A 27592-nucleotide genomic window follows, 5' to 3' on the forward strand; every position below is an offset into this window, starting at 1 on the left:
ATGGTACATGTGTAGGACGAGTAGGAGGTACGTACGTCTGGAGGTCCCTTCAATACACCTCACAGAAGCAAATGGAGGTTACGCCATGACAGACACAAATTTGAATACAACGAACAGACACATCAGTGACCGGATGGACAGTTCATAATTTTGTGATAAAATATGGAGCATGAGGGAGATTTGAAAATGGATCTCCCATTTCACAGTCCAACACCATTACCACATAACCATAATTCCATGGCTATTCAAATTCAGTCAATGTTGCAAATCTTTTTTCGTAGTTCAGTACACCTTCTTCCTGTTTACACTCTTGATCAGTGTTCAGATTTGGTCGGGCTATTCACTGCAACATCTTACCACTAAATCAGAGGAGGGTGCAAGGGCAGTTTACCTTGACAGTAAATGTATCAAAATTTAAATCTTCAAAATTAACTACACTGCCTGACCAAAAAGAAAAGAAACACCTGGAGGACGTGGTCAGTAGTGTGTGGATTAACTGAGGAATTGTGTCTGATGGGAGGCATGTCCAGGCAGTCTGTGAGTAGCGATGACCATTGTGCGAGTTGCGCAGTGCAGTGGTCCGCTCATCTATGCAGTAAGCAGAACACGTGGGTTCAAATCCTGTACCAGTACCAATTTTCAACTTTCCCCATTGATTAAATCATTACCCACAGGCAACTAATGTCATCAATTCCATTGCGTCTTGATTCACAGTGGCTGTAGGGTCAAAATGGTGACACTTCTTTCAGTCATGTCCAAAAGAACAGACACCACATATGTATTAAATATTGCTCAATCATAACATTCCTTGTGGGTTGAATGTTTATTTAGACTAATGGTGATCATGTCTTCTCTGCCTCGGAAATGTGTCACTTCTGATATAAATATATGATCACCCATTCTTTACAGTAGTCCTACAGTAGCAACTTGCTCAATCAAATGATGATAGCACTATAAGCTGTTTCTCATTACCTTTACACCAGTGCTCTTTGATGTATATCACCACTTTATTATAAATATTTTATGTCAGCACAAGTGGAAACAATGGAAGCTGTTGTTGGAAAGTAAGTAGTGGGCTGTATTATAGGAGCTGTAACTAATGGTTTCGCTGGGGATACAATGTAGTGGGGAGAACCCCTGTGAGGTCACTGAGACCCCCTCTCGGAAGTGTGAAATACAAAGCAGGAACTGGTGAACACACAAGCAGAAAGGAAGATACATGCTCTTCAAGCAAATCTGGATGAAGTTAGGAAAGACTGAGTGAGAATCGAAAAAGGTAGCAGTAGGAGTGCTGGTTGGGAAATGGCAGTTGGTAGGAAGGCTGGTAGTAAGAGGATGTGGCCCTAAGAGTATTGTTGGGTCTACCAGTAACAGGTTACAGCTGCCAGAGCTAACACGAGAGCTACTTGAAGATAGGGTAGGAGTAGGAAATGTGCAGCATACAATAGCCGCAAGCAGGAAGGCTACGACTAACACTGGTGTCATGAAGAAGAGAGTACCGCTAGGATACAAGCTTGGCAGAGATATAGGCCTTCAGTCACACAAGAAGTTAGGGGAGAAATATCACGTCAGCAGCATCTTCAAGGTGAGTGTTGGGCTGAATCAGATAATTGAGGGTTTAGTGCAGGGGTCTTCGAATTGCGGCGTGCAGGCCGCATGCGGTCCAGATCATGTTTTCGTGCTCCCCAGGAGGGGAGGGGCCCCGGGAGAGGGGGGACGAGGGGAGGGGGGACGAGGGGAGGGGAGGGGCCCCGGGAGAGGGGGTACGAGGGGAGGGGAGGGGCCCCGGGAGAGGGGGTACGAGGGGAGGGGAGGGGCCCCGGGAGAGGGGGTACGAGGGAAGGGGAGGGGCCCCGGGGGAGGGGGGACGAGGGGAGGGGAGGGGCCCCGGGAGAGGGGGGACGAGGGGAGGGGCCCCGGGAGAGGGGGGACGAGGGGAGGGGAGGGGCCCCGGGAGAGGGGGGACGAGGGGAGGGGAGGGGCCCCGGGAGAGGGGGGACGAGGGGAGGGGAGGAGGGAGGCGAGGGGAGGGGAGGAAGGAGGCGAGGGGAGGGGAGGAAGGAGGTGAGGGGAGGGGAGGGGAGGAGGGAGGCGAGGGGAGGGGAGGAAGGAGGCGAGGGGAGGGGAGGGGAGGAAGGAGGCGAGGGGAGGGGAGGAAGGAGGCGAGGGGAGGGGAGGAAGGAGGCGAGGGGAGGGGAGGAAGGAGGCGAGGGGGGAGGGAGGCGAGGGGAGGGGAGGAAGTAGGTGAGGGGGGAGGTGAGGGGGGAGGCGAGGGGAGGGGAGGAAGGAGGCGAGGGGGGAGGGAGGCGAGGGGGGAGGGAAGCGAGGCGAGGGGAGGGGAGGAGGGAGGCGAGGGGAGGGGAGGAGGGAGGCGAGGGGAGGGGAGGAGGGAGGCGAGGGGAGGGGAGGAGGGAGGCGAGGGGAGGGGAGGAGGGAGGCGAGGGGAGGGGAGGAGGGAGGCGAGGGGAGGGGAGGAGGGAGGCGAGGGGAGGGGAGGAGGGAGGCGAGGGGAGGGGAGGAGGGAGGCGAGGGGAGGGGAGGAGGGAGGCGAGGGGAGGGGAGGAGGGAGGCGAGGGGAGGGGAGGAGGGAGGCGAGGGGAGGGGAGGAGGGAGGCGAGGGGAGGGGAGGAGGGAGGCGAGGGGAGGGGAGGAGGGATGCGAGGGGAGGGGGGAGGGAGGCGAGGGGAGGGGAGGGGAGGAGGGAGGCGAGGGGAGGGGAGGGAGGCGAGGGGAGGGGAGGAGGGGGCCCGGGAGAGGGGGAGGGGGGCGAGGGGAGGGGAGGAGAGGGGCCTGGGGGAGGGGGCGAAGGGAGGGGGCGAGAGGGGAGGGGATGCGAGGGGATGAGAGGGGAGGGATGAGAGGGGAGGGGACGAGAGGGGAGGGGAGGGAAGGGAGGGGCAGGGAGGGGAGGAGAGGGGAGGGAAGGGAGGGGCATGGAGGGGAGGAGAGGGGAGGGGAGGGAGGGGAGGTGAGCGGGCGAGGGGGAGCGAGGTGAGGGGAGGAGAGGGGCCGGGAGAGGGGGAGGAGAGGGGCCGGGAGAGGGGGAGGAGAGGGGCCGGGAGAGGGGGAGGGGGAGCGAGGGGAGGGGAGGAGAGGGGCCCCGGGAGAGGGGGAGGGGGTGCGAGGGGAGGGGAGGGGAGGGGAGGGGGAGCTAGGGGATGGGAGGGGAGGGGGAGCTAGGGGATGGGAGGGGAGGGAAAGCTAGGGGAGGGGAGGAGAGGGGGAGCGAGGGGAGGGGTGGGGAGGGGAGGAGAGGGGAGGGGAGGGGAGGAATGGGGGAGTGAGGGGAGGGGAGGGGAGGGGAGGGGAGGGGAGGGGAGGGGAAGGGAGGAGAGGGGGAGCGAGGGGTGGGGAGGAGAGGGCAGCGAGGGGAGGGGAGGAGAGGGTAGCGAGGGGAGGGGAGGGGAGGAGAGGGGGAGCGAGGGGAGGGGAGGGGAGGAGAGGGGGAGCGAGGGGAGGGGAGGGGAGGAGAGGGGGAGCGAGGGGAGGGGAGGGGAGGAGAGGAGAGGGGGAGCGAGGGGAGGGGAGGGGAGGGGAGGAGAGGGGGGCGAGGGGAGGGGAGGGGGAGCGAGGGGAGGAGAGGGGGAGCGAGTGGAGGAGAGGGGGGCAAGGGGAGGGCAGGAGAGGGGGCGAGGGGAGGAGAGGGGGCGAGGGGAGGGGAGGAGAGGGGGTGCGAGGGGAGGGGAGGGGAGGAGAGGGGGTGCGAGGGGAGGAGAGGGGGTGCGAGGGGAGGAGAGGGGGTGCGAGGGGAGGGGATGAGAGGGGGTGCGAGGGGAGGGGATGAGAGGGGGTGCGAGGGGAGGGGATGAGAGGGGGTGCGAGGGGAGGGGATGAGAGGGGGTGCGAGGAGAGGGGAGGAGAGGGGGTGCGAGGAGAGGGGAGGAGAGGAGAGGGGGCCCGGGAGAGGGGAAGGGGGAGCGAGGGGAGGGGAGGAGAGGATCCGGGAGAGGGGGTGGGGGAGGGGACACGAGAGAGGGGGTGAGGTGAGGGGCACCGGGAGAGGGGCTATGGCAGAAGGGGGCGAGGGGAAGGGAGGGGAGGGGCCCCGGTAGAAGGGGGCGAGGGGAAGGGAGGGGAGGGGCTCCGGTAGAAGGGGGCGAGGCGACTTGTAGGGAGGAGAGGGAAATAGAGGGGAGGGGAAGAGAGGGGAGGGGAAGAGAGGGGAGGGGAAGAGAGGGGAGGGGAAGAGAGGGGAGGGGAAGAGAGGGGAGGGGAAAAGAGGGGAGGGGAAGAGAGGGGAGGGGAAGAGAGGGGAGGGGAAGAGAGGGGAGGGGAAGAGAGGGGAGGGGGAGAGAGGGGAGGGGGAGAGAGGGGAGGGGGAGAGAGGGGAGGGGGAGAGAGGGGAGGGGGAGAGAGGGGAGGGGGAGAGAGGGGAGGGGGAGAGAGGGGAGGGGGAGAGAGGGGAGGGGGAGAGAGGGGAGGGGGAGAGAGGGGAGAGGGAGAGAGGTGAGGGGGAGAGAGGTGAGGGGGAGAGAGGTGAGGGGGAGAGAGGGGAGGGGGAGAGAGGGGAGGGGGAGAGAGGGGAGGGGGAGAGAGGGGAGGGGAGAGAGGGGAGGGGGAGAGAGAGGAGGGGGAGAGAGGGGAGGGGGAGAGAGGGGAGGGGAAGAGAGGGGAGGGGGAGAGGGGGAGGGGGAGAGGGGGAGAGAGGGGAGGGGAGAGAGGGGAGGGGGAGAGAGGGGAGGGGGAGAGAGGGGAGCGGGAGAGAGGGGAGGGGGAGAGAGGGGAGGGGGAGAGAGGGGAGCGGGAGAGAGGGGAGCGGGAGAGAGGGGAGCGGGAGAGAGGGGAGGGGGAGAGAGGGGAGGGGGGGTCTCGGCAGAAGGGGCGGGAGATGATGGGGCCCAGGAGGGGAGGGGAGATGAGGGGGCCCGGGAGGGGAGATGAGGGGGCCCGGGAGGGGAGACGAGGGGGCCCGGGAGGGGAGACGAGGGGGCCCGGGAGGGGAGACGAGGGGGCCCGGGAGGGGAGACGAGGGGGCCCGGGAGGGGAGGGGAGGGGGCCCGGGAGGGGAGACGAGGGGGCCCGGGAGGGGAGACGAGGGGGCCCGGGAGGGGAGACGAGGGGGCCCGGGAGGGGAGACGAGGGGGCCCGGGAGGGGAGACGAGGGGGCCCGGGAGGGGAGACGAGGGGGCCCGGGAGGGGAGACGAGGGGGCCCGGGAGGGGAGACGAGGGGGCCCGGGAGGGGAGACGAGGGGGCCTGGGAGGGGTGAGGAGGGGGCCCGGGAGGGGTGAGGAGGGGGCCCGGGAGGGGTGAGGAGGGGGCCCGAGAGCACATGGGAGGGGTGAGGAGGGGGCCCGAGAGCACATGGGAGGGGTGAGGAGGGGGCCCGAGAGCACCCGGGAGGGTGAGGAGGGGGCCCTAGAGCACCCGGGAGGGGTGAGGAGGGGGCCCGAGAGCACCCGGGAGGGGTGAGGAGGGGGCCCGAGAGCACCCGGGAGGGGTGAGGAGGGGGCCCGAGAGCACCCGGGAAGGGGGGAGGAGGGGGCCCGAGAGCACCCGGGAGGGGTGAGGAGGGGGCCCGAGAGCGCCCGGGAGGGGTGAGGAGGGGGCCCGAGAGCGCCCGGGAGGGGTGAGGAGGGGGCCCGAGAGCGCCCGGGAGGGGTGAGGAGGGGGCCCGAGAGCGCCCGGGAGGGGTGAGGAGGGGGCCCGAGAGCGCCCGGGAGGGGTGAGGAGGGGGCCCGAGAGCGCCCGGGAGGGGTGAGGAGGGGGCCCGAGAGCACCCGGGAGGGATGAGGAGGGGGCCCGAGAGCACCCGGGAGGGATGAGGAGGGGGCCCGAGAGCACCCGGGAGGGGAGAGGAGTTGGCCCGAGAGCGTGCTCCAGGAGAGGAGGGGGCCAAGGAGCATACCCCAGGAGTGGAGGTGACCTGGGAGCAAGTGGTGGGCAGAGTAATCCTGAATAATGTCCTTTTATCCATGATCATTTTCAAGGAATGACACTGCAAAAACTGTAGACTTCATCAAATTTGTGAAATGTGGAAAATTTTAGTTCAGAGTAACAGTACATCACTATATTCCAATGGAGATGTTACAAAAAATCATCCTTAGAAACTTTGTTTGCATATTTTCAGTTGTACAGTCCAAACCAATACATGAGGATGAATCATGAAATTTTTATGTGTAACTTAACATAGTAATATGGGAAATGGCAGCCTGTCAGTTGCTACACTTGTTATAGGCAGTACACTGGGCTTCAATAGCAGTTTGCATCAGGGACCGACAGTGGTGAGTATCCTGTTTCTATAGAGAGATATGCATTTACCCAAGCAGTAAATTTATAAACTACGTAGCTGATACTCCTCATACAGATACATTTCAGTGGGATTCCAGAGAATGCTGCAGCCACTCGATCCATTTAAGGAGAAAACCAATGCAAATCTGTACGTCAGATGTAAATTATTGTAACTGCATAAATGATGATTTTGAGATTTTTATCACATGTGGCTTGTTTAAGTCCTACCTTTCTAGAGGTAAATTGTTACATGTGTGTATTTCAGTCTTAGGTCAGTTTAAGTTAGTCTGAAGTCAATCTTACATCAGTCGTGAGACAGTCTAAAATCAATTTTACATCGCCGCCAAACATCTAGCGTGTGAAATGAAACCGTTTGTGAACGAAAAATACTGGATTTTTTTTAACCATTGCACGATTCCCGAGTGGTGATGTAGTAACATCAAGATGAACCTAAGGCAGCATTAAGAAGCACCACCTGGGATTACACAAGCTATGTATTATTTGTTTGGTGGATGATATCCGTAATATGATGTGGTATCTTCATAAACATATTTCTGAGATGTAAAATATCACAAATGCTTTCATTCCATAAACACTTGTGTTGGCCTTTACAAATGTCTGCTTGTGTCTGTGTATGTGCAGATGGATGTGTGTGAGTATGCGAGTGTATACCTGTCCTTTTTTCCCCCTAAGGTAAGTCTTTCCACTCCCGGGATTGGAATGATTCCTTACCCTCTCCCTTAAAACCCACATCCTTTCGTCTTTCCCTCTCCTTCCCTCTTTCCTGATGAAACAACCGTTGGTTGCGAAAGCTTGAATTTTGTGTGTGTGTTTGTGTTTGTTTGTGTGTCTGTCAACCTGCCAGCGCTTTCGTTTGGTAAGTCACATCTTCTTTGTTTTTAGATATATTATACAAGAACGTGGGAATTAGTGAAGTTCGGTGGCAGGAGGAACAAGACTTCTGGTCAGGTGACTACAGGGTTATAAACACAAAGTCAAATAGGGGTAATGCAGGAGTAGGTTTAATAATGAATAGGAAAATAGGAACGCGGGTAAGCTACTACAAACAGCTTAGTGAACGCATTATTGTGGCCAAGATAGATACGAAGCCCACACCTACTACAGTAGTACAAGTTTATATGCCAACTAGCTCTGCAGATGACGAAGAAATTGAAGAAATGTATGATGAAATAAAAGAAATTATTCAGATAGTGAAGGGAGACGAAAATTTAATAGTCATGGGTGACGAATTCGAGTGTAGGAAAAGGGAGAGAAGGAAACGAAGTAGGAGAATATGGATTGGGGCTAAGAAATGAAAGAGGAAGCCACCTGGTAGAATTTTGCACAGAGCACAACTTAATCATAGCTAACACTTGGTTTAAGAATCATGATAGAAGGTTGTATACATGGAAGAACCCTGGAGATACTAAAAGGTATCAGATTGATTATATAATGGTAAGACAGAGATTTAGGAACCAGGTTTTAAATTGTAAGACATTTCCAGGGGCAGATGTGGACTCTGACCACAATCTATTGGTTATGACCTGTAGATTAAAACTGAAGAAACTGCAAAAAGGTGGGAATTTAAGGAGATGGGACCTGGTTAAACCGAAAGAACCACAGGTTGTACAGAGATTCAGGGAGAGCATAAGGGAACAATTGAAAGGAATGGGGGAAAGAAATACAGTAGAAGAAGAATGGGTAGCTTTGAGGGATGAAGTAGTGAAGGCAGCAGAGGATCAAGTAGGTAGAAAGACGAGGGCTAGCAGAAATCCTTGGGTAACAGAAGAAATATTGAATTTAATTGATGAAAGGAGAAAATATAAAAATGCAGTAAATGAAGCAGGCAAAAAGGAATACAAACGTCTCAAAAATGAGATCGACAGGAAGTGCAAAATGGCTAGGCAGGGATGGCTAGAGGACAAATGTAAGGATGTAGAGGCTTATCTCACTAGGGGTAAGATAGATACTGCCTACAGGAAAATTAAAGAGACCTTTCGAGAAAAGAGAACCACTTGCATGAACATCACGAGCTCAGATGGAAATCCAGTTCTAAGCAAAGAAGGGAAAGCAGAAAGGTGGAAGGAGTATATAGAGGGTCTATACAAGGGCGATGTACTTGAGGACAATATTATGGAAATGGAAGAGGATGTAGGTGAAGATGAAATGGGAGATACGATACTGCGTGAAGAGTTTGACAAAGCACTGAAAGACCTGAGTTTAAACAAGGCTCCCGGAGTAGACAACATTCCATTGGAACTACTGACGGCCTTGGGAGAGCCAGTCCTGACAAAACTCTACCATCTGGTGAACAAGATGTATGAAACAGGCGAAATACCCTCAGACTTCAAGAAGAATATAATAATTCGAATCCCAAAGAAAGCAGGTGTTGACAGATGTGAGAATTACCGAACAATCTGTTTAATAAGCCACAGCTGCAAAATACTAACACCAATTCTTTACAGACGAATGGAAAAACTAGTAGAAGCCGACCTCAGGGAAGATCAGTTTGGATTCCGTAGAAATACTGGAACATGTGAGGCAATACTGACCTTACGACTTATCTTAGAAGAAAGATTAAGGAAGGGCAAACCTACGTTTCTAGCATTTGTAGACTTAGAGAAAGCTTTTGACAATGTTGACTGGAATACTCTCTTTAAATTTCTGAAGGTGGCAGGGGTAAAATACAGGGAGCGAAAGGCTATTTACAATTTGTACAGAAACCAGATGGCAGTTATAAGAGTCGAGGGACATGAAAGGGAAGCAGTGGTTGGGAAGGGAGTAAGACAGGGTTGTAGCCTCTCCCCGATGTTATTCAATCTGTATATTGAGCAAGCAGTAAAGGAAACAAATGAAAAATTTGGAGTAGGTATTAAAATCCATGGAGAAGAAATAAAAACTTTGAGGTTCGCCGATGACATTGTAATTCTGTCAGAGACAGCAAAGGACTTGGAAGAGCAGTTGAACGGAATGGACAGTGTCTTGAAAGGAGGATATAAGATGAATATCAACAAAAGCAAAACGAGGATAATGGAATGTAGTCAAATTAAGTCGGGTGATGCTGAGGGTATTAGATTAGGAAATGAGACACTTAAGGTAGTAAACGAATTTTGCTATTTGGAGAGCAGAATAACTGATGATGGTCGAAGTAGAGAGGATATAAAATGTAGACTGGCAATGGCAAGGAAAGCGTTTCTGAAGAAGAGAAATTTGTTAACATCGAGTATAGATTTAAGTGTCAGGAAGTCATTTCTGAAAGTATTTGTATGGAGTGTAGCCATGTATGAAAGTGAAACATGGACGGTAAATCGTTTGGACAAGAAGATAATAGAAGCTTTCGAAATGTGGTGCTACAGAAGAATGTTGAAGATTAGATGGGTAGATCACATAACTAATGAGGAGGTACTGAATAGGATTGGGGAGAAGAGGAGTTTGTGGCACAACTTGACCAGAAGAAGGGATCAGTTGGTAGGACATATTCTGAGGCATCAAGGGATCACCAATTTAGTATTGGAGGGCAGCGTGGAGGGTAAAAATCGTAGGGGGAGACCAAGAGATGAATACACTAAGCAGATTCAGAAGGATGTAGGTTGCAGTAGGTACTGGGAGATGAAGAAGCTTGCACAGGATAGAGTAGCGTGGAGAGCTGCATCAAACCAGTCTCATGACTGAAGACCACAACAACAACATGCATAAAGATCGAGTACACACAGAGACTAATAGGGTATGATATGAAAAGTAAGACTCTTCATAGATGTCTATTTGGCTTACTTTAGGGGCAGCAAAATCTTAGCTGCAGCAGCTTGCCTGTAAATTTACCGGAACGTCGCTTACAACAGTTTACCTCTGACATCCAGAAATATGGATGACACAAACAACTGTAGACATACTCATGGATTAACACGACCTTACATATAATGCTATCCAGTTTTATGAACTACCAGCAGGATGGGTTTCATGGCAGCTAACTTCTGAACTGAATCGATAATTCACGTGAAGAACTGCATCACATTGAAGAATGGGACTGTGGCTACCTAGGATAATCTCTTAGGTCAAAGCCAGGCTTGCTACCTCCATCCAGAAATGGAGAGAGTAAACAGTGAATGTGTCAATTCTCATAACAAACTTAAGATACTGCAAATACATACATCTGCAGTGATAATTATGCTGACCTTTTGGTTCAAAAGACCATCATATCTGAGCACTACATGTGATAATGAACCCATACCGCGAGTCCATCACATTAAGAGCCAATAAATTAACTTCAGCCTGTAATCAATGTCTGCAGGTATTCTGGCTGACTTTCACTGAATGTTAGGGAGAGAGAGCTTTGTGCAACATGTCACTATGTGCATATCAGTTATGGTACACTTTCGTAAACCCTGAGTAATCACAGTACGTACAATACCATTTCCAAAATAAATAAAGTTCTCTCAAAACCTCTCTGTGACGGACAAACAAGAGCAATAAATATTGTTGCTGACAGAGAAAGTAAAATGTGGAATATCAGTTGCAACAGAGTTAAATAAATAAGATATAAAATGAAACTTTTTATAAAGAATGACAGTTGAGCAGGACCTTGCAACACGTATAAGCGCACACACTCATCCCTCTCATGAAATTTACAAAGTGGATTCCATACTTAAATATCAATTTGCAGACACTGTGTATATTCATGTAACAAGATGACAACCATTAAACCTACCAAGATAAGACTTACAGGTTGAAGGAAAATTTAATATTGTGATCATCATGATCATTAGAGACTGGACACTAATTAAGAGTAGACATCATAAAGCACATAAATTAGCCATAGTTTTGTTCAAGAAACCATTCCATAATTTGCATTAGGTGATTTAGTGAACCATAGGAAACCTAAATGAGAACTATCAGGCAGATTTAAACTCTGATCTGCCAAATTTAAGTACAATGCCTTCTTAATCACTTTGTTAGATAGGTAGGTAACAGGAAAGCCAGCCCAGCTCTTAAAAGAAGGGTTAACAAATGAACAGAAATTGACCAATCCAATATACTATGAGAGAGGACATGTTACACAAGGCAATATGCCAGTACTCTAGTCCTTTATTTGAAAGGAATGTTATGTCACACTAAACCAAAGACAAGGTTTGGCAGCAGTCATGAAGAATTCATATACCTGAGTCAGTCCTTTGTCATGCATGATAATGTAATGAACTCACTAGGAAATATTATTGTTACTGCCATCAGTCAACGTATCACAGTACTAATTTACATTAATCACCTACTGTTTCCAGTGTTTGTTGAGCCTATACTGCCACCCCCCCCCCCCTCCCCTTATGAAAACAGTACCATGTACAGGGTGACAATTATTGAATATATGAAAAAAAGATCAATTAGTTACAAACTATGGTATGCACACACTTTATTCAACATGTATGCATAATTACAGATATTCGGATTTAGGTTATGACATGTTCGATATGCCTGCCATCATTGGCGACGATGTGGTGCAGAGGAACAGCAAAATTCTGCACGACCCGCTGGACGATGTGATTCAGATGTAAAGGCGAAATTCTGCACAACCTGCTGAAGTATCTGAACATAAATGCTGTCGATGACATCCTGTTGTCTTTAATATAGCCCCACAAAAATTAGACATGTGTTCAGATCTGGAGAATATGGTGGGGACCAGGCCAGTGGCCTCTGGGTCCCCAAAGTGCTCCTCCAGGGCATCAAACACTCTCCAGCTTCAATGGAGTCTCCCCAAAGTGCTCCTCCAGGGCATCGAACACTCTCCAGCTTCAATGGAGTCTCCCCAAAGTGCTCCTCCACAGCATCAAACACTCTCCAGCTTCAATGGGGTCGAGCTCCATCTTGCATGAACATCTTGTCGAAATCAAGATCACTTTAGATAACAGACATGAAAATCTTCCAAAACCTTGACGTATGTTTTGGTAGTTATAGTGCCATCAAGGCGTATCACACTAATTGGCCCATGACTGGACATTAAACACCACACAGTCACCCATTGAGGGTGAAGAGACTTCTCCATCGTGAAATGCTTCTCAGTCCCCCAAATGCACCAATTTTGCTTACTGATGAACCCATCCAAATGAAAGTGGGCTTCGTTGCTATATCAAACCCTACAGAGAATACTAATTCCCATCATGCCTTGCGGCCAACTGTGCAGTTGGAATGTCCTAACGCAAACCGTTTAGAAGTTATGATGATTTTATTTCATATACGTCAATAACTGTCATCCTGTACATATACTAACTTAGACAGCCAACAAACACTTTTCTGTGAACTCTACTTGCAACACCTGTCTGCAGTCCTATGGCTATCTAACTCATCGTCCTATTGACAAGGTGTTATCCTGCTTGCTAAGAAATAACTAGCTAGCTTCACAGACAACAGCTTTACACTCTTTAGTTTTTTGTTCTCATGACTATATTACCACTGCACCACAATAATTAGTAACACTGACTACTGACAGTGTACTGGGCTAGATTCCTCAGATTATTCTGTTGCAGAAAGGTCTTTATCAGGGTGATCAAAAGAGGAGCAGCTTCAAAGTATACAGCAGTTGGCAAAATATTGACCAACAGATGCACTTGACACAGTCTGTGCACCTTACTTCATTTCTCATCACTTCACAGTAACATGGTTACCCTTTATATTTCACATTACTCCTTTCTATTTTTATCTACTGTCAACTGCATCCAGATAAATTAATTCTTATTACAAAAACTACATAACACAAACGCACAAAAGGTTTTATGAATTCAAGCTACAGCAACTATAAAAACAACACAAATGCCAAAAAATGAAATGGAGTGCCTAGCAATTAAATTTTAAGGGGTATTTTACATTTCTTTTATTAAAAATCCTTCCATCAAAACTGAACAATAAATAAGTAAATTGAAGGGCCACAAAGAATGTTACAAGTCCCTTTTTTTATTTAAGCTATATACTATTTAAATACTTTTTATACACTTTTTTATTACCTGGTTCATGTTCATCAACATACCTCACATCGCCTTTCACTTCCAACAGAAGTTCCACTATCACTGCCAAGTTCCACACTGCAGTGTTCAATCTGTATGAAACCCTGGATTACTGGAATAACCCAAAGATCAGCTAATGGTGTCTGAAATTTGAAACATTATTACCCATGTAATGAAACGTGCGACAAATACTCTGCATCTAAATGTTTCAAGTATTTGTCATTACAATGAAAACAATCTGTGCGCAATACAAATTTTAATCATCCAAATTTAAACTGAAAAATCTGCCCCAAAGCAGTTATAAAACAAATTTGGTGAATATCATTACAGTTTTAAAGCTTTTATTCAAAAAAGAAATCAATGGTAACTAAGAGAGACAAACTGAAGCCAACAATTAGAGTGCAGTTCAGATAATTGAAAGTGAATAAGCAAATACAGTCTACCACATCCATAAAAATAATCTGTGTTCATCTGTATCCTTCCAACACATCCTACACTCCTATAATCCTCCTGACCAAAATCTCCATTAACACACTGTTCTCACAACCTTCGCCCAACATTTTCCCTTTCGCCCAACATTTTCCCCTTCCCCCATCTTATCACCACCTCTGAATTCACGTCTCCATGTTCCCTTCATCATGCACCACTCCCAAGCTCTAACATCCATGCCCTGCATGCCTAACTCGAGCTTGTATTGCCCTCCTTACCAAATTCCTAGGCAGCGAACCGGCTGCATCTCTCAGAGACACGAGCTACCCATCTCAACCCCTCTTCCTGCCTGTCACCTCTCTCTCTCTCTCTCTCTCTCTCTCTCTCTCTCTCTCTCTCTCTCATCCCCCCCTGCCTCCCCCCACTTCCTCCCCATCCCACCCCACACAACCCTCACCCCACCACAAGCCACTTGCTAAACTGCAATCCCCTGGTATTATGTGTCCAGCCGGAACCAAGTAGAGGCATAGGTGGTGTGTGTGTGTGTGTGTGTGTGTGTGTGTGTGTGTGTGTGTGTGTGTGTGTGTGTTTGGGGGGGGGGGGGCGCACGCGCGCGCGCACACGCGCACACACACACACACACACACACACACACACACACACACACACACACACACACACACTCTCTCTCTCTCTCTAGCTCAAAAACAGATTACTCCAAACGCTAGCATGTTTTGTTCCTTTCTTGTGTATGCCTGTCAAGGACTCAAAGGTTCCATTTTTGTAAGTGGTCTCCTTTACTCCTAAAATATTTACATTCTACCAGAACGGAAAGTTATCATTTATTAAAACTTATGAGTTTCATGTTTGTTGAATATAATAAATCACAGTGTATTTCGAGCCAGAGTTCACTAACACACACACACACACACACACACACACACACTCACACACACACACACACACACACACACTTTCTCAAACATTTATGACCTGGGACAATCTGCAACCTGTTGATTACTAAATGTGGTACATTGTGTCCTTAGTGGAAACGGATGAAATATTAACTTTTATTACAGTTTCCAGTGTGCTGTGTCAGGATTCAGTGATCAGAGAAAATTGTGAAAGGTAATTCAGCAATAACTCCAATCAATGGTAAAACAGTTCCAACAAATGTAGTAGCCACTCTTCTCTTTAAGTGTAATTTCCTGTGTGAATCAACATCTATTGTTTTAGTAAGGTAGTTAGTCCCTACAAAGCACTGCAACTGTGGAAACATGGGTTAAGAATTTCCACCAGTAAAAATGAAAACTGCACCATCAATGTTAACATTTTGTTTCCTGTAGCTATAGTACCAACCTCAAAGAGGCTAGCCAAGCTGCAATTACAATGAATAAAGAAGTTGAAAAAGTGTGACAGAACAACTGTTTGTTCTCATCTAGGAATTTTATCCAGAATTCTACTTGCAAAACAGTGTTCTGACTAATGCAACAGCAATCAAGCGAATTCTGTCTTTGAGATCAGAAAACCACTTGCACACAACACATCTGCCTTCTCTAAACATATTTTCTCTTCTTAAAAGTTAAGTTTTAGTTGAAACACACGTAGTTCACAAAAAGGGAAATACATAGAAAATTTTCACAGATGACTTCTAAACAAAGTTGGAAACATGTCAACCAATGCACTGTTCAAGATCAGTATAATTTTCCTTGTGAATAAATAATACTTTGAAAGCTGAGGGAAACAAATCAAGGAAAATGAAATTTGGATGAAAGGAGTAATATTCTATTTCAAGTAACCATTTTGTGCTTTCGTATAGCACAAAAAGGGGTAAATGTAATAATTAGCATATTTTTGGTTTTCAGGCAATGTCAGTAAGTCATAATTCTTTGGACTCTGCTTCCATGCGAGTCCCATTAGATGGCAATTTTAATTTCTAAAAGTGACAGCTATAAAAAATGTGAGAATAATAATTCAGTTGAAATAAAGAGGTTTTATTTACAAACTGCTTCCTCAAAAGACTAAGAGCACATACAAAACATCATATATTAAATCAAAAATTGCAGGAAAAATAAAACTAGTGTTTTAATAAATTTAAATTTTGATTTTTTTCTGTTTGTCAAGTTTACGCATCAGGCATCATACCAATTACCTTTACTGCTCACAATAACTATCAGTTTTTCTCACTTATTAATTTTTGTGTGGTCATCGTTGACTAGTAAAATATCATTGCCTACACAGTGTATGTATTAGTCAGCTGTCTCTTACAATTGCAGGAATTCCTTAAAGAATTTGTTCTCCAGGTGAACAATTACAGCGTCAGCCAATGTTCCTGGCAAGACTGTTACCAACAGCTAATCAATCAAGTTGCTAGAATACTTTACCATAAAACTTAAAATAGTTTAAGTCCTTGGCCAATTCTAAAAAATATGATCAATTCCACTATTTCAGCCGTGTTCAGTTTCTCTGCCTAATAAAGCTCCTCCTGTTAATTTTAATGTTTTTGTTACTGGGTTATCTGTGTGTATGATTACAATATTTAGTGACACTAAAGTAGCCCCTTTTGGTGTAATCACCACTTTGAGGTTGTTCTTAATTTTCTAGGGTTGTTCAAAAATATATGCAAGCTTTAAGCTTGTCATTTATTTTGTAGCTAAGGCATCCAATACTGACTTTAGTCAGCCATATGGGTCTCTCTGCCTCAAGCAACTCGTGCAGATGACCTGCATACTAGTGTATTGGTCCAACTTCGGAGTGCAATACAGCAGTGATTATTGTGGCATGGAATCGACAAGTCTGTAGAAGGTTTCCACAAAAGCATATGGTGCCATATGTCTACCTACAGATAATGCATTTCATTTAAATTGTGATCTGGTTGTTTGAGGGCGCAGAGCTGGTGCCTTATAGCATCCCAGAAGCATTCCATCTGGTTGCATTCAGTGAATTTGATGGCCAAGACATCAACATGAATTCACTTATCATGTGACCATAGCAAGAATCTGACCTCCTGACCTGGACTATTATTCTGCTGGAAGATGCCACTGGCGTCAAGGAAGACATCAAGCACAAAAGGATGCTGTGGTCTGTAGTAATGTTAGAGTGGACCTGTAATGTTGTCTTCAATTATTACCACTGTAATGTTGTCTTCAATTATTACCGCAGGTCACATACAAGCCCAGGTGAATGACCCGTCCCACCATAGCATGATCTCTCTCTCTCTCTCTCTCTCTCTCTCTCTCTCTCTCTCTCTCACACACACACACACACACACACACACACACACACCAGTCTCTGGCTGCTGTGGCCTCAGCATTCAGAGATGCTCGCACAGTAGCACATGAACAGTCTACAAACTTCACCATTTCCAAGCTTTTCATTCCCAGGCACCAGGCTCCAAAATCTGCCTTTTGTCAAAGCCACTTACACCAGTGGATTTCCCCATTCGTGGAAAGTATCACTGCTAGAATGATTCCCCATTTGTCTCTTCCCCACATGTATACTTCCTTACCATTGTTACGTGCCCGCAATGTCACCAGAGGGAAATTCAGTCTTGTGGTGGGCAGTGGTTGATATTTTGGCTCATCAGTGTATGTTGGGATAATAATTATGGCAACTGTCAATTGAGAAGTTTATATTTAAATCTTCTACCATTTTTTAAGAAAACTGATATTTTCCAATATCCTTTTTTATTTTACTCAGAATAATTTTCTTTTTAGATTCAATAATTTCATTCAAATAATTTCTCTGGCTTTATATATGTAGCAATCACCAATAAACCAACAGAACAATAGGAAAATTTACAGAAAGCAGGTAGAGGACATCTGTTGAGTGTATTTAAAGAACTCTATATTCAGCTTAACATCAATCTTTTATATAACCTATAACCAAAGTGGTTTCTCCATAGCACTTATTTTGATGCTATTAATGATTTACCCATAGCAATTCCTTCTCCAGTTGTTCCATTTCATTTGTCTGGAATTCACTTGCTGGGTAGGTTTCTCAACCCAGAAAATGGGAATAAATGGGCAGTAGTGCTCAATGAGTACATAATCTGCTACAATGTCACAAAGCTGTACTAACAACTAAAGCTCCAGAAACTGACAGTTTTATTGTAGAAAACTGTAATTTTGAAACATGTGTCACCTAGTGCAATGGTCTCTTATCATGAAAAAGTATTCCAGTCAAGACTGGTGTCAGAAGTAATACCAAATGCATCATCATCCTCAGGATGACAACTATCTACACAACTATCTACATCCCACAGACGAATGGCTAACCCGAACTTTTGATGTGGTGTTAGCAGATATGCTCTCAATATATGTTGATATCAAACAGAGACTGTGATACAATACTGCCTGTCATTACAATTGCATACAACACAGCAAAGCAAGACTTTTAGAATTACAAGCCATTTTTCCTGCTCTACTGTCAAGAAACTGAATCAACAATGGGTACTTTGTTTCCTGTTACAATTTATAAAGCATTTGATTGCATCAAAAAACTCATCTACATTACTGAAGAAGTAAGACAGATGGCACATGCAGGAACATCAAGCACCCACAATAATGACTCTAAATGTTACAATGCTAAACACCAAGCTACAACCTAGTTAAGCAACAATGGATTTATACATTTGAGCAGAAGGTTGGGCTATCAGAAGAATTATATAAGTGTTACTCTGGCCCAAACCGCATCCTACGTCATTTGTCATATGTCACCTACAAAGTCAATTATAATGATTCAATGCACACAAGATTAAAGCCATTGAAACTTAATGCCACCCATGTAAAACTGTGGCAGGTCATTAGTTTTTAATAAATAGTAACCCCAACTTAAAAATTTTACTGTCGGTTGGTTTAAAAGAGGGGGAGAAAGGACAAAACTGCGAGTTCATCGGTCCCTTGTTCCCGGTAAAAGAAGTACACAAGGGAAAGAAGAAAAGGAAGGAGACATACAGCACAATAACAGGAGAAAGGAAGATCCAGAAGAACAACAAAGGGCAACCAACACTACAATGAACAAAACAGGAAAAGAAAACCACAGAGAGAAGCAACAAACTAGTAGAAGGGATAAAAATAAGACAGCAGAAGACCATGGCTGGCTGACCACAAGAATAAAAAGAAAAAGCCAGCCACTCTGCGACACATTAAAATATCTTGCCTAAAGGCATTAGAGTGGAGAACACAAAGGGACCAAGGACATGCACTGAAACTTATATAGAATGATAAAACCCAGGTATAAAACGTAAAACTAAATTAGCCAATGAGGCATTGTCAGCTAAAATTAATGGCAACGAGGCAGTAACTGAAGAGTCCATCTCAGGGCAGCCAAAGGAGGACAGCTCACCAAGATATGGGTCACTGTCAGCCAGGCGCCACACTGACACTGAGGTGGGTCATCACGGCACAGGAGGTAGCCATGTGGCACTCAAGCGTGGCCAATGCAGAGCCAGCAGAGAGCCACGGAGTCCATGTGAGAGGCCCGCGTGGAGGTCTTCCACACATTTTTAGTCTCCTTAATGGCACACAGTTTGTTGTGCGTACTGAGGTTATGCCATTCCGTCTCCCAAAGCTGCAAAACCTAGCAGCGTAGTACTGAATGCAAGTCAGTTGCAGATAAGCGAATCTCCATAAGCAGTTCCCGTGTATCCTATTTGGCCAGCCTGTCGGCAAGATGGACTCCTGGATGGTCGCTACCAAAGGATGACGAGGGCAGCACTGGCCGATAGCTTGTCGGCTGCTCAAGGAGTCAGTACACGGAAGAAACGACTCCCCAGGGCATGAATGGATGAGCTCAAGAGCATGAGAGCTAGCCACCAACTCCTCAGCAGTCAAATCACTGCAGCCATCGGGCAAGGAATGCTATTCAATATTTACTCCATGGACATAAGCGAAGCCAACACAATCATCAGCCACTGAGCAGTTGGTGTAAACCACATGATGGCCTCAGTACATGTCAAGAATCGAGAGGAAGTGGCAGTGGAGAGCCGCAGAGTTAATTGAGTACTTAGGTCCAGGTGAACCCGCGGCCTAGGTGTACACCATGGAGGTGTAGGTGAATGGACCTGTGGTAAAGGCAAGGACTCCAGTTCGGAAAGAAAAGATCGGACACGAACTGCAATTGGAAGCCCTGACCTGGGCCGCCGAGGCGGGAGATAATCCACTGTGGGTGGGAAAAGGAGACAGTAATTTGGATGTGCAGGAGAACTATGAATGTGTGCAACATAACTGGCCAGCAGTTGTGCACACCTAACCTGCAATGGAGGGACTCTGGCCTCCACCAGGACGCTGGTCACCGGACTCGTCCTAAAATCTCCTGTCACTATGCGAACACCACAGTGGTGCACTGGGTCAAGTAAACACAATGCTGAGGGCACTGCCGAGCCATAAACCAGACTCCCATAGTCAAGGCAGGATTGAACAAGGGCTCTGTAGAGCTGCTGCAGCAGCGTACAGCAATCTGCACCCCAGTTGGTGATGCTCAGACAGTGGAGGGCATTGAGGTGCTGCCACCACTTCCACTTAACCTGACGAAGGTGAGGATGCCAAGTCAATCGGGCATTGAAAACCAGTCTTAAGAATCGATATGTGAGTGGATTGTTATCAAGGTAAAGTTCTAGTTCCGGATGAATGGTACGACACCGACAGAAGTGCATAACACATGACTTTGTGGCCAAAAACTGGAAACCGTGGGCTAGAGCCCATGACTGCACCATGTGGGTGGCTCCCTGTAGGCAAAGCTCAGCAACACCAGTACTGGTGGAGCAGTACGTAATGCAGAAGTCTTCCAAATACAGAGAAGGTGAGACAGAAGGACCTACAACTGCTGCTAGACCATTAATGGCCACTAACAATATAGATACACTCAATACAGAGCCCTGCAGGGCCCCATTCTCCTGGATATGGGGTGAACTATGAGAGGCACCAACTTGGACAAGGAAAGTACAAAGCGACAGGAAATTCTGGATAAAGATCTGAAGTGGGCCTCTGAGACCCCATTCGTATAATGTGGCAAGGATATGCCATTGCCAGGAGGGGTCATACACTTTTTGTAAATGAAAAAAGAGGAATCATGTGTTGGTGTCTGGAAAAGGCTATTCACATGGCAAACTCGAGGGACACAAGATTATCAGTGGTAGAGCAACCCTGGCGGAAGACGCCCTGACATGGAGCCAGTAGGCCACGTGATTCCAGGACCCAACCCAACCGCCAACTACATTCCAGCAGCTTACAAAGAACATTGGTGAGGCTGATGGGCCAATAGCTATCCACTTCAAGCGGGTTTTTACCGGGTTTGAGCACTGGAATGATACTGCTCTCCTGCCATCGCGAGGGAAAGACACCACTGCACCACATCCGGTTGAAGATGACGAGGAGATGTCACTTGTAGTCAGATGAGAGATGTTTAATCATCTGACTGAGCATCCGATCTGGCCCAGGACTTTTGTCAGGGCAAAGTGCAAGGGCACTGAGGAGCTCCCACTCCATAAATGGGGCGTTATAGGATTCACTGTGGTGTGACGTGAATGAGAGGACTTTCCCTGCCAGCCGCCATTTGAGAGTGCAGAAGGCTGGGGGATAATTCTCTGATGCAGAGGCTTGAGCATAGTGCTCAACAAAGTGCTCAGCAATGCGTTTGCAACACCGCGCCATTTATAACACGCCATTTATGTTAATACCACAAACACCTGTTGGGCTCTGGTGCCCGAAAACTTGTTTGATCTTCGTCCAGACTTGGGGAGGTGACGTATGGCTCCCAATGGTCGAGACATATCTCTCCCAACACTCCTGCTTCCGTTGTTTGATAAGTTGGCGAACACGGGCACGGAGCCATTTAAAGGCTATGAGGTGCTCCAGGTAAGGGTCCCGCTTATGCTGCTGTAGAGCTTGCCGATGCTCCTTAATTGCTACAGCAACTTCCGGTGACCACCAAGGGACTGCCTTTCGACGGGGGCATCCTAGGGAGTGAGGGATCACGTTTTCCACCACACGAAGGATTGTTGTAGTCACCTGCTCAACCATCACATTGATGTTACCGTGTGGGGGAGATTCAGAGATGACAGCAAAGGTGAAAGTTTCGCAGTTCGCCTTGTTTAAAGCTCTTCTGGGCAGGCATCCATGGGCCTGACACTGGGTCAGTGACAGGAATATGGGGAAATGGTCACTATCACATATGTCATCATGTGCTCTCCAGTGGATAGATGGGAGAAGCCCTGGGCTGCAATGGCCGAGTAACTACCATGAGCCACACTGAAATGTGTGGCAGCCCCATTATTTAAGAGGCAGAGGTCGAACTGAGACAGTAAAGTTTCGACATCTCTGCCTCGGCCTGTAAGCAGGGTGCCACCCCACAAAGGGTTATGAGCATTAAAGTCTCCCAAAAGTTGGGAAGGTTTAGGGAGTTGATCAATCAGTGCAGCTAATACATTCAGGGGTACTGCACCATCTGGAAGAAGATAAACATTGCAGACAGTTATTTCCTGTGTCGCCCTTATTCTGTCAGCCACAGCTCAAAGAGGGGTTTGAAGCGCACAGTTCTACTACAGACTGAGTTTAGGACATAAACACTAACTCCACCTGACACTCAATTATAATCACTACGCTTCCTGTAATATCCCTTATAGCCGCGGAGGGCAGTGGTCCGCATTGCCGGGAACCAGTTTTCCTGGAGGGCAATGCTGAAAGCAGGTGTAAAGCTTAACAGTTGCCTTAACAGTTGCCGTAGCTCAGCCAGGCGGTGGTAAAAACCTCTGCAATTCCACTGGAGGATGACGTCGTCATGAGACTGGGAAGGCATGGAACATTCAATGAGGCAGTTTACACCTCAGGGTCACCTGCTGCCACCAACTTATTGTCTGAGCAATCTATATCCACTTTATCTGAGGGTCCTCAGCAGACACCAGAATCTCCATTTCATCTGCAGATGCAGAGCTTGTAGGTAGTGGTGGTGTGGGTGCCACCGCAATTCCCTTGGTCTTGGAGATAATCTTTTTGGATTTCTATCGCTGTTCCTTGGGTTTCCCTGGCTGGGAGGACTTCACCGATTCAGTCTCCGGGACTGAGGAGGAGCGTCAAGCCCAACGACCAGCTGCTTTTGGTTGGTTGGTTGGTTTGGGGGATTAAAGGGACCAGACTGCTACGGTCATCGGTCCCTTTTTCCAAATACAAAGAACACCCACAGAGAATAAAAACGAGGAACGGAATAGATCACAGACGATACAGAACAAGGGAAACTTAGACAAAGACAAGACAAAACGAACTAAAATCACACAGAGTGTGATGGTGGTTGGCCGACCATAGAAATAAAAAAAGGAAAAGCCAACCACTTAGAAACACATTAAAAAATCAGTTTAAAACCATAGGCCAAAGGCCAGAATCAACACAAAACAATAAAATAAAACAGAAACACTCAGATTAAATGATAAAATCCCCCTGCCCGAATAAAACGTAAAACTAAGTCAGCCATAGCGGAGACGTCTGTTAAAAGGGCAGGGAGCGTATCAGGCAGCGCAAATGTCTGCCTGACCACAGCTAAAAGGGGGCAGGCCATCAAAATGTGGGCCACTGTCAAAGCCGCCCCACAGCGACATAGAGGAGGGTCCTCCTGTCACAGTAAATAACTGTGTGTCAGCCGGGAGTGGCCAATGCGGAGCCGGCAAAGAACTACTGAGTCCCTGCGAGTGGCTCGCAGGGATGACCGCCACACAACCGTCGTCTCCTTGACAGCACGGAGTTTATTGCGCGTTGTCAGTGCGCGCCATTCATCGTCCCATAGCGCCAAAATGTTGCGGCGGAAGACTGCCCGCAAATCAGTCTCTAGGAGGCCAACGTCCAGAGATGGCTTACTGGTGGCCTCTTTCGCCAGACGGTCAACATGTTCATTACCCGGGATACCGACATGACCGGTGGTCCACACAAAGACCACAGAGCGGCCGCAACGGGCAAGAGTATGCAGAGACTCTTGGATAGCCATCACCAGACGAGAACGAGGGAAACACTGGTCGAGAGCTCGTAAACTGCTCAGGGAATCGCTACAGATAACGAAGGACTCACCTGAGCAGGAGCGGATATACTCTAGGACACGAAAGATGGCGACCAGCTCAGCAGTGTAAACACTGCAGCCATCCGGCAAGGAATGTTGTTCGGAATGGTCCCCTAGAGTTAGCGCATACCCGACACGACCAGCAACCATCGAACCGTCAGTGTAAACAATTCCAGAGCCCTGATAAGTGGCCAGGATGGAATAAAAGCGGCGGCGGAAGGCCTCTGGAGGGACTGAGTCCTTCGGGCCCTGTGCCAAGTCGAGCCAAAGGCAAGGGCGACGAACACACCATGGAGGTGTATGCAAAGTAGCCCGGAAAGGAGGTGGAACAGTGAAAACCTGAAGCCCAGAGAGAAGCTCTTTGACGCGGACCGCTATTGTACAACCAGACCGGGGCTGACGTTCTGGCAGACGGACGACCGATCGCGGGAACAGGAGACGATAGTTTGGATGCCCGGGCAAGCTTAGAACATGGGCAGCATAAGCGGCCAGCAAACGTTGGCGTCGTAACCGCAGTGGAGGTACACCTGCCTCCACAAGTACACTGACCACAGGGCTGGTGCGGAAAGCACCAGTGGCAAGGCGTATCCCGCTGTGGAGAATTGGGTCCAGCACCCGTAACGCAGATGGGGATGCTGAGCCATAAGCCAGGCTCCCATAATCCAGACGGGACTGGATTAACGCCTGGTAGAGCCGCAACAGGGTGGAGCGGTCGGCGCCCCAGCAGGTGTGGCTCAAGCATCTCTGAGCGTTTAGATGCCGCCAACACGTCTGTTTAAGCTGCCGGATATGAGGCAGCCAAGTCAACCGGGCATTGAAAACCACCCCCAAAAACCTGTGGGTCTCCACCACAGCAAGAAGTTCGCCGTCAAGATAAAGCTGCGGCTCAGGATGGACCGTTCGGCGCCGGCAGAAATGCATAACGCGGGTCTTGGCAGTCGAAAACTGAAAACCATGCGCTGCAGCCCAAGACTGCGCCTTGCGGATTGCGCCCTGTAGCTGACGCTCAGCAGCTGCAATGCCAATAGAGCTGTAGTAAAGGCAGAAGTCGTCAGCATACAGGGAAGTGGAGACAGAATTTCCCACGGCTGCAGCGAGGCCGTTAATGGCTATTAAAAACAGGCAGACACTTAAAACAGAACCCTGTGGCACGCCGTTCTCCTGGACGTGGGAGGAACTATATGAGGCTGCGACTTGCACGCGGAAGGTACGATACGACAGGAAATTGCGGATAAAGATCGGCAGAGGGCCCCGTAGACCCCATCCATGAAGCGTAGAAAGGATGTGATGACGCCATGTCGTATCGTACGCCTTCCGCATGTCGAAAAAGACAGCGACCAGGTGCTGATGGCGGGCAAAGGCAGTACGGATGGCCGAATCCAGGCTCTCCAGATTGTCGGCGGCGGAGCGGCCTTTACGGAACCCACCCTGAGACGGAGCCAGAAGGCCCCGAGACTCCAGTACCCAATGCAAGCGCCGGCTCACCATCCGTTCGAGAAGCTTGCAAAGAACGTTGGCGAGGCTAATGGGGCGGTAGCTGTCCACCTCCAAAGCGCTCTTGCCCGGTTTCAAAACGGGGATGACAATGCTCTCCCGCCATTGCGACGGAAACTCACCCTCGACCCAGAGACGGTTGTACAGGTCAAGGAGGCGTCGCTTGCAGTCCACTGGAAGGTGTTTCAGCATCTGACAGTGGATGCTATCTGGACCGGGAGCGGTATCAGGGCAAGCAGCAATGGCACTGTGAAATTCCCACTCACTGAATGGAGCGTTGTAGGATTCAGAAGTGTGGGTGCGAAAAGAAAGGCTCCGATGTTCCATCCGCTCTTTAATGGAGCGGAAGGCCTGGGGGTAATTCGCAGAAGCGGAACTCATAGCAAAATGCTCTGCTAAGTGGTTTGCAATGACGTCGAGTCAGTACAAACTGCTCCATTCAGTGAGAGCGCAGGGACGCTGACAGGTGTCCGATAGCCATAGACGCGTCGAATCTTGGCCCAGACCTGCGATGGAGTGACATGGAGGCCAATGGTGGACACATACCGCTCCCAGCACTCCTGCTTGCTTTGGCGGATAAGGCGGCGGGCCCGCGCATGCAGCCGTTTGAAGGTGATCAGGTGTTCAATGTAGGGATGTCGCTTGTGACGCTGTAGCGCCCGCCGGCGATCTGTAATCGCTGCAGCGATCTCAGGCGACCACCAAGGCACAGTCCGCCGCCGAGGGGACCCAGAGGAGCGGGGAATGGCAGATTCGGCGGCAGTAATGATGCCGGTGGTGACCGATTGAACCACTGCATCAATGTCATCATTAGAGAGAGGCTCAAGAGCGGCAGTGGAGGAGAACAAGTCCCAGTCAGCCTTATTCATAGCCCATCTGCTAGGGCGCCCAGAAGAGTGACGCTGTGGTAATGACAGAAAGATCGGAAAGTGGTCACTACCACACAGGTCGTCATGCACACTCCATTGGACAGACGGTAAGAGGCTAGGGCTACAGATTGAAAGGTCAATGGCGGAGTAGGTGCCATGCGCCACACTGAAGTGTGTGTAGGCACCATCATTTAACAGCGAGAGATCGAGCTGCGACAATAAATGCTCAACGATGGCGCCTCGACCTGTTGCCACTGACCCACCCCACAGAGGGTTATGGGCGTTGAAGTCGCCCAATAGCAAGAAAGGAGGCGGCAATTGGGCTACCAGTGCAGCCAGGACATGCTGCGAGACATCACCATCCGGTGGAAGGTAAAGACTGCAGACGGTAACAGCCTGTGGCGTCCACACCCGTACAGCGACAGCCTCTAAAGGTGTCTGGAGAGGGACAGACTCGCTGTGCAGAGTGTGAAGGACATATATGCAGACGCCACCAGACACCCTTTCATAAGCTGCTCGGTTCTTATGATAACCCCGATAGCCACGGAGGGCGGGGGTTCGCATTGCTGGAAACCAAGTTTCCTGAAGAGCAATGCAGAAGAAAGGGTGAAGGCTGATAAGTTGGCGGAGCTCAGCTAGATGGTGGAAGAAACCGCTGCAGTTCCACTGGAGGATGGTACTGTCCATTGCGGAGAAAGGCGTGACGGGACTGGGAAGGCAGATTACGCCGCTGGGTCACCTGCCACATCCGATGGAGCACCCGTGCAAGTGCTATCCATTGCGTCTGAGGGATCGGCGAGATCGAGGTCCTCAGCAGACGCAAGGATCTCCACCTCATCCTCAGATGCAGAGCTTTTAGGTAGCGGTGGAGTAGGTGCCACTGCAGGTGTCTTGGACTTACGGGTCTTCAAAGTCGTTTTCTCTCGCTGTTCCTTTGGTTGCCGTTGGTGAGAGGGCTTATTGGAGTCAGTCTCTGGGACCGAAGAGGATCGCGAAGCCCGGCGACCAGTGACCTGTGGCTTCTTCAGCCACTGGCTGGTGTCTGCTGTGCCGCTGGTAGGATCCTGGGAAGGGAGTGACCCAAGGGATCCCTTCCGAGCGAGAGAAGCCGAAGAAGACTTACGCTTCTCCGGCTTAGAAGTGGGGACTGGTGTCCCCAATGGTTTAGTGGGTGCTGCTCCCGAGGTAGATGGTGTGGGAGCAACAGCGAGAGAAGGGGCCCCCATTGTCAAGGGGGCAGGTGAGGTCCTCCGATTCTGAGAGCTGACTGTATAACTTGCAGCTGAAGGAGCTGGAGCAGGAGTGACAGTGGAGGCATAAGAGGACATCATGCGCACGGGATGTAGCCGTTCAAAATTCCGCTTAGCCTCAGTCTAAGTCAGTCGGTCCAGGGTCTTGTATTCCATGATTTTGCGTTCTTTCTGTAAGACACTGCAGTCCGGCGAGCAAGGGGAATGAGGCTCTCCACAGTTGACACAGACGGGAGGCGGAGCACATGGAGTATCGGGATGAGATGGGCGTCCACAATCTCGACATGTGAGGC

The 27592-nt window shown here is 49.2% G+C and overlaps 1 protein-coding gene across 1 annotated transcript in view; it reads right to left on the reverse strand.

Moving 5' to 3' along the window:
* LOC126251772 (phosphatidylinositide phosphatase SAC2) overlaps positions 1-27592 on the reverse strand; it is a 385804-nt gene that overhangs the window by 299813 nt on the left and 58399 nt on the right. The window contains exon 4 of the mRNA XM_049952395.1: positions 13240-13359. Within this exon, the coding sequence (XP_049808352.1) occupies positions 13240-13359 (120 nt within the window). The remainder of the gene's footprint in view (positions 1-13239; positions 13360-27592) is intronic.

Source organism: Schistocerca nitens, chromosome 4 (genome assembly GCF_023898315.1).
Source record: "Schistocerca nitens isolate TAMUIC-IGC-003100 chromosome 4, iqSchNite1.1, whole genome shotgun sequence".
Taxonomy (NCBI): domain Eukaryota; kingdom Metazoa; phylum Arthropoda; class Insecta; order Orthoptera; family Acrididae; genus Schistocerca; species Schistocerca nitens.